The sequence below is a fragment of the Lycium ferocissimum genome, chromosome 11, assembly GCF_029784015.1.
Source record: "Lycium ferocissimum isolate CSIRO_LF1 chromosome 11, AGI_CSIRO_Lferr_CH_V1, whole genome shotgun sequence".
NCBI classification, from domain to species: Eukaryota; Viridiplantae; Streptophyta; class Magnoliopsida; order Solanales; family Solanaceae; genus Lycium; species Lycium ferocissimum.
The window spans coordinates 37,747,457-37,759,609 of NC_081352.1; the positions used below are offsets into that span (position 1 = coordinate 37,747,457).

At 33.9% G+C, this 12,153-nt stretch overlaps 1 protein-coding gene across 1 annotated transcript; it reads left to right on the forward strand.

Annotated features, from left to right (window-relative positions):
* The first annotated feature begins 4,172 nt into the window (after nt 1-4,172).
* On the forward strand, nt 4,173-10,569 carry LOC132036943 (BES1/BZR1 homolog protein 4-like). Its single transcript, XM_059427355.1, has 3 exons — nt 4,173-4,679; nt 9,288-10,039; nt 10,273-10,569. Exons 1-3 carry the CDS (start codon nt 4,464-4,466, stop codon nt 10,274-10,276), a joined length of 972 nt encoding a protein of 323 aa, XP_059283338.1. The 5' UTR covers nt 4,173-4,463; the 3' UTR covers nt 10,277-10,569.
* The last annotated feature ends 1,584 nt before the right edge of the window (nt 10,570-12,153 follow it).

Below are 12,153 nucleotides of genomic sequence, written 5' to 3' on the forward strand. Positions count from 1 at the left end.
CCAATAAGCTCGTGTCTTTTAACCGGGCAAATACTGGTTCTCCTCATTTCTACCAAAATATTCTACCTAAGCCTTTATCTGGGTTTTGAGTTATCATAAACAAAATCGTTTTCATCGTGAGACACAATCTAGCCCAAAGTTGATCGGTGCAAATTCTCTAAGGCCGAAACGCAGAACTTACCATTTATTTCAAATGTAAAGCACCTATATGTATACCCTAAGTTCTTTGACCATAAAGCACCGAAAAATGCGTGGCTTGTACATCCAAATGCTTGCATTCTCGAGATATTTACCAAAACAAGAATCCCTAAACATATCCATCTCGTGGGTCTCGTTAGTTTGCCTCTAATATCTTGCATTACATTAACATTAGTGTATCTACACATAGATGGTGCCACAGCAGGGTGCTTGGTAACCAAAAATTTAGATACCTGAAACAACATGCCAAAAAACACGTGTGATTGACAAAAAATAGTGAACACAATCAGTTAAAAAAGAGATCAACCAAAAATATATACAAATATAAAACAAAAAATGTTGATTGACAATGAAAAAATATAATGTAATTTAACAATAAATATATATATATAATATATTAAAATATAATGACATATATTGACCGATTGACTAAATTACGGATCCGTAATAACTATCAACAAAATACACACGAATATACTTAAAAATCTTAAAAATTCCGTTATGGTGAAGAACAATAAACAGGACTTAATCGAAGAAACATGTGAAAAAAATAATAAGAGAAAATATACTTAAAATGCACGATAAAATATAGATCCGGTTAATTAACCGATCCGTAATAAACCGTACGAAAGAAAAAAACGAACTAAATATCTCGAAAATATAAGATAAATATATCGCATCATCATCCTCATCCACATTATGTTTGGCTTTAGCAATTTTTTCCCCTTAACATTAGCAACATTGTCAACAACCTTTCTTCTTCTTTTGTTTCTCATTTGAGAAACCTTTTTCACTTTTTGTTGTTGTTTACTCTTCGAATCAACATAATCGTGGAACGCCTAGGATCGTTAATTCTTTTGAACGATTCTCAAGATAAGAGTGTGCAATAAAGTTTCGTGTTGAGAAATTCCCAAAGAAAAATTAGGAATCTCAAATTCGGGTTCTATACCTCTATTTCGATCGGAGTAGGTTTCTTAGCCATTTCACTTGAATCTAAGCAAAAAAACCAAGAACAAACACCGATAATTAATTATTTAGAGTTGCATTACTAATTCAAACGAAAAAAAAAAAAATACTCAAAATATAGGTTAAATACACGGTGAAAATTAAAAAATCAGTATAGAATCTTACCTTTTTTGGGAATTAGATTTGAATCATGAGTGAAATTAATGAGTAGTTAATTAGAGATAACAAAAGGAAGTTGTAGAATTGTAAAACTGATTTGAAATTGGAGCAAATTAAGGGATATTGTGAATAATGGCGTGAAGTTAGTGGATAGAGAGAGAGCCTTTTTGTTCGCTTAAATTTAGGGTGTGGGAAGTTATCGACGAGTGGTAAAAAATTGGTAGTATGTGAAGTAAATATGTTATATTTTAGCTACTAAATATAATTATTGAAAAATCTAAGTTATGTTCCATAAATAGGTAATAATGGAAGTTATGCCAAGTAAATTTTACTTGTTTATTTATAGAGAGACTGAGAGAAAAGTAGGCCAAATGGGCCAAATACAATTGCTTTTTGTTGACTATGAGCTCTATCATATGGTACTTTTTCACAAGGGGATCACGTGAAAGTGGCAGAGTCATCGAGTCCTCTCGCGTGCTTGTTAGGTCCACTTCCAATTTGCCGAGTGCTAAATTGTTGGGTACCAAGTTATTGATGGCTAAAGCCTTCTACCACGTGCGCCGAACTCTATCACGTGTGAAGATTTTTTCTATTCTATTTTCTTTTTATCTCCATACTTAATTTTGTTATGCCTTACTTTTCTATGGCGGTCTATTAAAAACAACTTCTATACCTTCATAGCGTAGAGTACAAGAGTGAACACACCACCCTCACCAACTCCGCTTGTAGAATTACACGGCTATATTTTGTTATTGATTTTCTTTTCTCTTTTTACGTTAAGAGTTTTTTTTTTTTATTATTTATAAAAACTATTTTTTTTATTTTTGGTATATAAGCGTAAAGAAAAAAGTGACCCAAAAGCATATATATGTAATTAGAAAACACTATGAAGGTGCGATAGTGTGAGGATGGTAGTTCAGGTGGCAAAGTGCGCATGATCGCGGTTGCGGGTTGAGGTCTCATTTGAAGGGTGAGGGAGGAGACAATGAGTTTGAAAAGTTTCGACTTTTGAAATTTATTTTTTCTACTTCAATTAGGAAAATATTTTTCTTATTTTTAAAAAATTAGTTTTTCAAAAATATATCTAACCAATCAAATATGGAAAAATTGAAAATCATTTATTCCGTACCAAACACCTCCTAAATTTACGGGTTTCTAAAAAAAATTCACAATTTAGTGGGGTAGGGAAACGGAGTCGTTGACACGTGACACAGTTGCGTCATTCGAAATCAGCAGGTCATGCTTCATGCAAGTGGCCCTCTAATCCACTTACTCATGTTTTTTGGTTTATTTTTTAATTAGTTAATTTAAAGCGTATCCCAAAACATGACATTTAATTTCCTTATAAATAAGTATCGATTGGAAAATAGTCTATAGTAGTTAATAGAAGATCATATACACTCTAATAATATTCCGTATATAAGTGACATTAATCTTGAAATTTTCATAGTACTACATTTTTGCTTTTAATCTCTCTGATAAATACTAAAGGAGATTCATTTGAAGCATTAAATAAATGGAAAGTGATTGGATATTCTCAAACTAGAAGAAACGTCCATCTATTAGATGTAAAACTAGAAAAGATCTCTTCCTAATTCACCCTATAATTTTTTGAATACATTATGTGTATAACAAATCAAACAACAAAATGGACATATTGGGCATAAATATTTGACATTTTCCCCACTTTTGTTTGATAGAACCAAATAAGGTAATAATGGAGTGATAAATATTCATTTATTCTTATTAGTTATTAGATATTTCGGGTTCAAATCTTAGGCCGCTTGGACGTGGTTTGAAACCAGTGTTTGATTACTAATTTGGATATTTTAGGAGTATTTTCTCTTATAGACATAAAAATCACAAGTTGTGAAAACTATCAAAATATTTTCAATTCTTATACAATCTTATCAAATGAGCAAGTCATAGTTCATAACAAAATTAATACGCTAATTCATAACAATCGGCTCAAATTAATACTAGAAGACCTTTCTAAAAATACAACATCAATTGATCAAATTTTAGTTCAATAAATAAAATTGGTAGACATATATAAATCAAAAGATTGGTACACATAAATAAAATTTGGTGGAAGTTAATGAGATTGGTAAATGATTGATGGGGGTAATTGTTAAAAATATCTACCAACTTATGGGTCTTTTTTTACAAAATATAAACTTATGGGTTAAATTTTATATTTAAAAAAGTTAAAACCATGGTTTCAAACCATGATCGAAAACGATATCCAAAAATGGTTTGAAACCATGGTTTGAAAATTGATGGCCAAACGCCTACTTAGATATGAATTCGCCAATATGGATTTTCAAATTTAACCGAATCTCAATATAAATACCAAACACCGAATAAAATACCCCAAAAAACTCTTTGTTTCAACTACAAGAGCTACCCATTAATTATTAAACTACTTCTTGGAGAGAAAGGTGAAATGTGATTTTGCCATCCATAAATTCAGCGTGAGCAAACATTCTTGTAATTATATTTATCACCTGTTTGGCCATGAGAATTATTCATTTTTTTTCCAGAATATTTTTACATATTATTTAAAAATCAACGTTTGGTCATAAAAATTGTAAACGCAATTTGAAGTTATATTTGGAATTTTGAAAATACCTAAAAAAAAAATTCACTTTATTCACTGTCGGTACATTAAAATATCAAACACTCTTTGCAAAAACAATAATCAAACACAACTCTAACTTCAAAAATTTCAAATAAAGTGAAAAATATTTGGTTTCTGTGACCAAACGCCTACCTAGAGTCATAACATACTAAAATCATTTTTCACTTTCAAAGTTAAATTGGAGTAATAGCCATTTCTTTTTGTTTTTTTTCCCAATGGGGCCAGTATTGTCAATTAGTCAATAACACATCAGAACGTCATGAAATCCCCTGCTTCTTCTTCTTTTTCCTTTTCCTCGTATTAAAGTCGAACCATCACAGTTTCGATTTTCGGTTCTTCAATTATTCCACATTCTTTCATCAAAATTCTCACTTCACAAAACCCATCAATCTCAACCACATCCCTTCTCAATTATTCCTTTCCTCTGTTTCACTTCTCAAAACACACTGATTATTAAAGAATTGCATGTAGTTTTGCACTAGTGCTGATCATCATCATTATGACGTCAGGAACAAGGATGCCGACGTGGAAGGAAAGGGAGAATAACAAGAGGAGAGAGCGAAGAAGAAGAGCTATTGCAGCTAAAATATTTGCTGGATTAAGGATGTTCGGTAATTATCAACTACCTAAACATTGTGATAATAATGAGGTACTTAAAGCTCTCTGTAATGAAGCTGGATGGACAGTTGAACCCGACGGCACCACCTACCGCAAGGTACTTTATAGCGCATTTAATTTGCTGTAGCAGAATCGCCTGTTTAATTAGTAGTACTATCTTTTTTTCTTGAGAAATGGTAAAAACTAAAAAATACACTATCACTTTTTTTTCCGAACTATCACCAATTATTTATTAAAACACATTTTACCAGAGTTTGAATTTACCTGCGTGTGACAACTTAATTTGCCCATAATATTTCATCCACGTGACCGCTAAATCATTAATTTCAAATTGTGTTTTGATAAATAGTTGGTGATAGCCCACGTAGAAAGCCCAAGTACCAAATAGTTCAGATAAGAAACTCGCAAAAATGTGATATTTCGGGTGTGTTTTCGGCCATTATCTTTTAAGTTTTATTAAAAAAAAATCGATTAATTTCTTTCATTATTCGCATGGATTACCATTTGGCACCACTTTTTAAGAAAAAAAAAAGAAAAAAAGAATGCAGACCAGGCACCATCAGCTAATCAAGTTGTATTTTAATAAATAGTTGGTGATAACTCGCAAAAAAATCATACTTTAATGGTTTTTTTACTATTATCTCTTTTTACTTCAAAAGTTATATATTTTAAGTGTTGTAGGTTCAATGATAACTGCAATTATTCCTAAGTTCTGGATGTCTGTATTGAAATATCCTTGGTCAGGATCAGTATTCTGGCGCACGTTAGATGGTTGCAGTTTTGTGTAGTAGTGGTACAATTAACATTGGGTAATGGATCAAGTTATGTTAATTAAAGTGCGCAGGTTGCAGGCAGTACTACGTACTGCAAAGCTTATCTGCAGTAGTAGCAGGCGTTTGTTGAGATTGCTGTTAGTACTTGCGTCATAATAAGATTAGATTCTTCTTTGCGCTTTGCTTTAATCATCTGCCTACGTACGTTAGATATACAGAGGTCGTTGAACAATTCTTTTTTCTTCATTCTTTATAAGAGCGATTTGTGAACACTAAGACTATTTTACTAAATATTTGTAGTAGTTTTTAAACATAAATATCGAATAATTCTGTTAGGAGAGTAATTGTTGAACACTCAATACAAACTTTTTGTTTGTCTTTTTTCTTTATTGATGCCTGAGCTGCAAATTTGTCCACTTCGATTATCTTACCAATATTTGTTAGTACTACTTTTTCGTCCTGAAATACTTGTCAAGTTTCATTCTCGAGAGTCAAATTATAACTTTGACTAACACTATGAGATTTATTTTCTAAACCATATTGATATGAGAAGAATTTTTTTTATAAAACTTTTGAATATCTCAATTTTAATTTTAAAATATTAAAGTAATCCATTCCAACTTAGTTTTGCAGATTAGTTTAAATTGACTACTATTTTAGTGAAATATAATAATACTAACTATTTTGGGAAGGAGGGAATAATTTTTGGACACAACACAAGTTGTATGGCGCTAATTCTGTTTTGCCTTTTGCTTTATTGACGCCTGAGTTGCAAATTTGCAATGATTCCCCAGTTAACCTGTTCTCACCTGAAAAAGTGATTTGGGATTAAGAAGACAATAATACCCCTAGCAATAATTTAACTCAAACTCCTTTGTATTCAGTATTCACATGTCTGCCTCGAATTAGGGGTGGGTCTTTAACAATGTTAGGAGAATTGTACTCGCTTATGTTTCTTCTTTTCTGCTTTTCATGTGGGCCAATCAAACATTTTTTTTTTTTGTCAACTTTTGTGGGCAAAGTTGGGAGATAGGAATCGATGTTTATATAGGCGTTTTTACCGAAGTTAAATGTTGAAAAAAGCGTGAAGAGCTTAATTTTACGATTTATTTTTTATTTTTTATGTCTTCTTCTTCCTTCTCTTTCATTCCAACACTTCCTCCACCATAAACCATCAACTTGCCACCGCAACACCATCACCGGATAAGTTTTCCGGCATAACAGTGATAACAAATTGACAAACCCTTCCACTACAAATTAACAAATTGACACCACCACCGGTTGCAAATTTTTTTTTCACTGTGCAATAAGTTCCTCATCAAACCCAGCTCCAAAAATCATTCAAACAACTTTGATTCTCAACCAAACTCCTGAATACATCATGAACAAGTTCTTAATGCTCTTAAGAACAATATTTAGCGCACCTAATTGATTTAATTATTTTCTCTTTCCGAGCTTCTAAGCTCCTTCCATGGAGGTCACATTTTTTTTTCTTTTAAAACACAGCCTTCCCCACTGCAATTTTTTTCCCGAATGTAGCATATCTCCATTGAAGAAGAAAGCTGAAGCCGCCATTGTTGAAGCTCAAAGCTTCCAATTTGAATTTTCGGGTTGCCACAAACGGGCTCCATTTTTAGTGGGTGATATCTCAAAAGAACCGGAACGTCGTGAGGAGTTCGAATCCGAAATTTGGTTCTATTTGATTGAGATTTGAGGAACTCACCATTAACGTAACTTAAAGCTTCAAATTGGAAAATCAAATTTCCAAATTGGAGGACTGCAAAAACAAAAAAAAATAATGAATTGGGGGCTATAGATTAGTGCCAAATTTTGAATTATATGCTTTCAAAATGGATCAAAATCTAATGAAAACAAAAAAATAAAAATGGAGCCTTTAGAAGAAAAAAAATGGTGCGCAGTAGTAGAGGTGTAGGATGGGGGAAGGAGGCGTGGGGTGGGTGGGGGAGGGTTTAGAAAAGTAGGTAATTTATTTATTTATTTTGGTGAAAAATAATTTTTTTCTTTTCTTTTATCTTATAATTGTTTTTTAAATTATTATTTTACATCCGGATGCCACATACGTCCTATTTTAATTAGTCACCTTGTACGTCATTCGCGAGTGGATGACAACTCTATTTTACAATTTTAGTGTTATTGTGAAAAAAGTGCCTTCGATTCATGGGTGTCCTTGAAAGAAGCCCGGGAATAAATGGGTTTGGCCTTTTTTTTTTGTCAACTTTTGTGGGCAAAGTTGGGGAGTTGAGCTTAAATGTTGAAAAAAGCTGCTTCTTTTTTTCAGCTATATTTCAGCTTTAGATATGGGAATTTCCCCCTCTTGCTGTTCTTGTGAAAGGTTCTTCTTTACTAGACAGCTACATTATTTAGGGAGTGATCTAAGTGGTTTTTTAAAGGGGCTCTTCTTAGGTGCCTTGTGCTAGTACACGTGACTTCCCTTGTAATCAGCGAAGAGATTTTATGGAATGTATAAACTAAGGGGTCGTTTGGTGCATGGTATGTAGATATTAAAGGTATGTTTGGTAGAAGGTATAAATTTATCCTGGGATAAATCAGATAAATTTATGAATTAAAACAAGTATAAAATGCATCTCATCCCAAGAGATGGATATCCCTTCTTATCCCACTTATACTGGGATTATTTTATACCATCTTTTAGATGGTATAAAATAATCCCAATAGATGGGATAAATTAGTTCCGGGATTATAATCCCGGGATAATTTTGACTACCTACCGAACGACCCCTAAAGGAAAATTATATTTGGCACAAACTGACACAAATGAGGGCATTAAAGTAAATTCACACAACTTTTGAGGGTATAATAGTCACTTATTATGTTTTCTATACCAAAAATACCCTTCTATGAAAAACTCTAAACTAAAATGGGAAAAGTAGGAGACTAATTGATTCACATCCTAAATATTCACCTGATTTTGAACTCAATTATTGGGAGTTTAGGCTAAATGATTCCCTGTGCATGCTTTCTACTATATTAAGAAGATGCACTTTTGACAGTCCCTGGAAATCAAATGTCAAGGAGTACATTTCTTTTACATATTCCTAGTACTTATGTCAGTTTAATGTGTGAGGAAGGTAGACTTTGGTGTAAACCCAAAAAGGAGAAAAAATCTTTGCTTGTGATCCAAGTGGATGTTTAGACAATTTTTTTTTTAGTTTTACCAACCAGTGTCTGATACCTACTTTGGGCTCGACTAATCTGGATCGCATCGTGAAATCTCATTTTGAAGGTTAAATAACACTTCCCGCCAAAAATAACTCCACTTTCTAGACTCTTACCACTCCATCACACAACTTTTTTATATGATTTAGACATTTTCATTGTGTGATAATAATGATTATGCATCTGTTCTTGAGATAGTCTAAAGCCTACTAATTAACCAGCACTAAGGATATTGAGTATCATGCTCATCCTCAAGTCTCATTGCATGATATGAGATGTTATCTTCTTCCTCATACCATTTGGTGGAACTGATCAAGAAGAATATATTTGGAGGTCCTTTTTATGTTAAGAGAGTGAATCTCAGAGTGTTGTCTTGGTCACATAAGTTGTAATTGTTTTAGAACAAAAGGAAAGCATTTTAGTATGAAGAATTTCAAGCAGCAAAAATCTTGAACTCTATAAGGCTTTTATTCACAAGAAACCGGGGATTTCCAAGACAGTTGGAGTGGACAATATTAGATTTTCTTCGGTGTTATTTTTTATAACATAGATGTTCGGACCACCATTCACGCACCGCAACTTAAGCGTTACTTCTCACGAACATTGTAATTCTGTAACAGTTAGAATTAGCTATTCCAATGTTTGGCTATACCCAGCTTGCTAGATATATAATCAAAATGGCTATTGTAACACCTAATGAATGAGTTCTCCTGATATCTTTGTAACTTTTGTAGGGCTGCAAACCAATGGAGAGAATGGATTTTATAGGCGGTTCCACATCATTAAGTCCTTGTTCATCTTACCAACCAAGCCCTTTCACTTCCAACAATCCAAGTCCTTTCACTTCCAACAATCCAAGCCCTGCTTCCTCTTCCTTTCCCAGTCCAGCCTCTTCCTCATATGCAGCAAACCTAAACATGGACGGAAAATCCCTCATCCCGTGGCTTAAAAACCTCTCGTCTGGATCTTCATCAGCTTCTTCCTCCAAACTCCCTAATTTTCATATTCATACTGGCTCCATCAGTGCTCCAGTGACCCCTCCTTTTAGCTCGCCAACTGCCCAAACCCCTCGGATTAAAACAGATGCTGGCTTGGCTGGATTTCGCTACCCTTTCCTTCCATCATCGACACCAGCAAGCCCTGTTCGTCAGACATTTACTGGTGCAGAATGGTATGCTGGAATTAGTGGACCACCTTCTCCAACATACAGTCTTGTTGCGCCTAATCTGTTTGGGTTCAAGATTGAGGGTCTTTCCCGTGGTGGATCTCGTATGTGCACTCCAGGGCAGAGTGGTACATGTTCACCTGCTATTCCTGCAGGCTTGGATCATACTGCTGATGTTCCCATGGCTGATATGGTGATCTCTGATGAGTTTGCATTCGGAAGCAATGCTGCAGGGATGGTGAAGCCATGGGAAGGGGAGAGGATCCACGAGGACTGTGTTCCGGAGGATCTTGAGCTTACTCTTGGGAGTTCAAAGACCAGGTTTGTCTGCATAAATCCTATATTTGTGGCATATCTGTTCTTAAGTTTAATTTCTATATATTAGCAGTATAAAAGAATTCCTATACTTCAGATTGCCTAAAAGATAACTAAAGGTGACTGTCCATAAAAAAAGCTATTTACACCAGCATATGTAAATTAAATCCTTTTGTTTTATCCTTCTGTTTTTTTTTTTTTTTTTTTGGTGCGTTTCTCATATTCAATACATTTTGCAGGTAAAAGTTGAAGTGTGCAAGCAAGCAGAATTGGCTACTATTAATGTTGAGGTATGATGGGGTTAAAAAGAAAAAAAGGTTTAGGCTGTCTCAGGAGTTGCTATTATTATTGCGTCCACCCTTCCCCTCACCCAATTCTGTTGTAATATCGTTCAAGTCAAGAGTACAGTTCTTGAATATGGACGGAACTTTGAAATTAGGACATAATTTTTAATTTTTTCTTTTCCTATTAGTTCTGAGTATTGGAAAAAAAATTCTGATTGCCGTGAAGGGAAAAAATGGAAACTGAGGTCCATCCGAGCTAATTGCCACAGCATTTTAGAATCTAGGGTGATCACTAGATTTTGTGGTTATACCAAGTATCTATGGAAGAACAGTAATTCTATAAGGTGAACATTAAATATTAGTAGCAAAATTTGAGTTGCGCAACTCAGTTACATCATTCCAATGTTAGAATAAACTGAGAAAAAAGGCATGTAACTGCTGCAACAAGGTTCAAGGTGTCCAAATAAAAGTTTGTGACTCCACTCTTATTCTCAGTTACAAATATTCTTTTCCTTCACACCAACGCAGGAATATTAAGTTAGTTGAGGTTGGTTATGTCAATCTTGAGCATTCCATTTCCTTCTACTTGAACACATTTTTTTAAAAAGCGGACAAGGAAAAAACTAAACGTTGCAGAGCTATATTTCAACAGAATCACCCTACGTTTAAAAAAGCGAAAATCTAGAAGAGAAAATTGAGCTTATATTGTGGCACGTGATGGTTGTTTTACTTCACATAGAATATGGTGACCTTAGACGGACTGCAAAAGAGAAATGTGATGCCTGCAAGAGTAGACCAATTACAAGAAGCACTAAAGATATGGGTCCAAAAATATCTTGTAGTTTCAGATATTCAAAGTGAACAACCTACGCTCAGGTCAAAGTAGTGCCATTTTGGAGTTTTGAGCTGGCGTATGATATGTTCAAATTTTATTATGGTGACTTAGAGGCAAAAACAGAGTTTATGAATTTTGGATTTATCATCGAACGCATAGCTCGTGAGTTACTAGATTTGTTGGAATTCACACTTCATACTGTAGCTCCGTTCCTAATTAGAAGTCATTCAAGAATGCATGGCGACTTTATCCGTTTGGTGTAAGATGAAAGCGTGGAAGAGATTGTTCAACAACAGGTTGAAGAGATTAGTTATCATCCCAATTTGGATCGTTATGTTCATGTATTTTTTAACACTTGACATAAAAAAGTTAGAAAGAGTTCCAAATTAAATCCCTTATTGTTATAAAACTATATAATTGGAAATAAATAAGAGAAGCAAACTAATGGCTTTGTAGAGAGGAGGGAGAGATTGTATTTCGCTTGTTGATGGTATTTCAAATGAGAAGGTAAAGCTCATATTTATAGAAGTATTTTGCTTCTCAATACACAACATACAACTTGTGCAAATGGTCCTGTACAACTTGCTACAATTAAAATACAACTAAGATACAACTTGCAAGTGCAAGTTGTATTTATCACTTAATGTGCAAGTGGTATAATTTACACTTAATAATACATCCAAATATCAATCTTGTAAAATAGTTCATAACACTCCCCCTTGGATGTTTTATTAATAGATAATGTGCCTCGTTAAAAACCTTACTAGGAAAAACCCAGTGGGAAAAAATCCTAGTGAAGGAAAAAGAGTACACGTATCTAGTAATACGCATTGCTAGCTGCCTCATTAAAAACCTTATCAGGAAAACCCAAATGGGACAAAATCTTGATTAAGGGAAAAAGAGTACAATGCGTATTTACTCCCCTGATTAAAGCACCACATAATTCTTGAAGATGATATACTCCGATCTTGTATGCCAACTTATCATATCTTGAGGTTGAC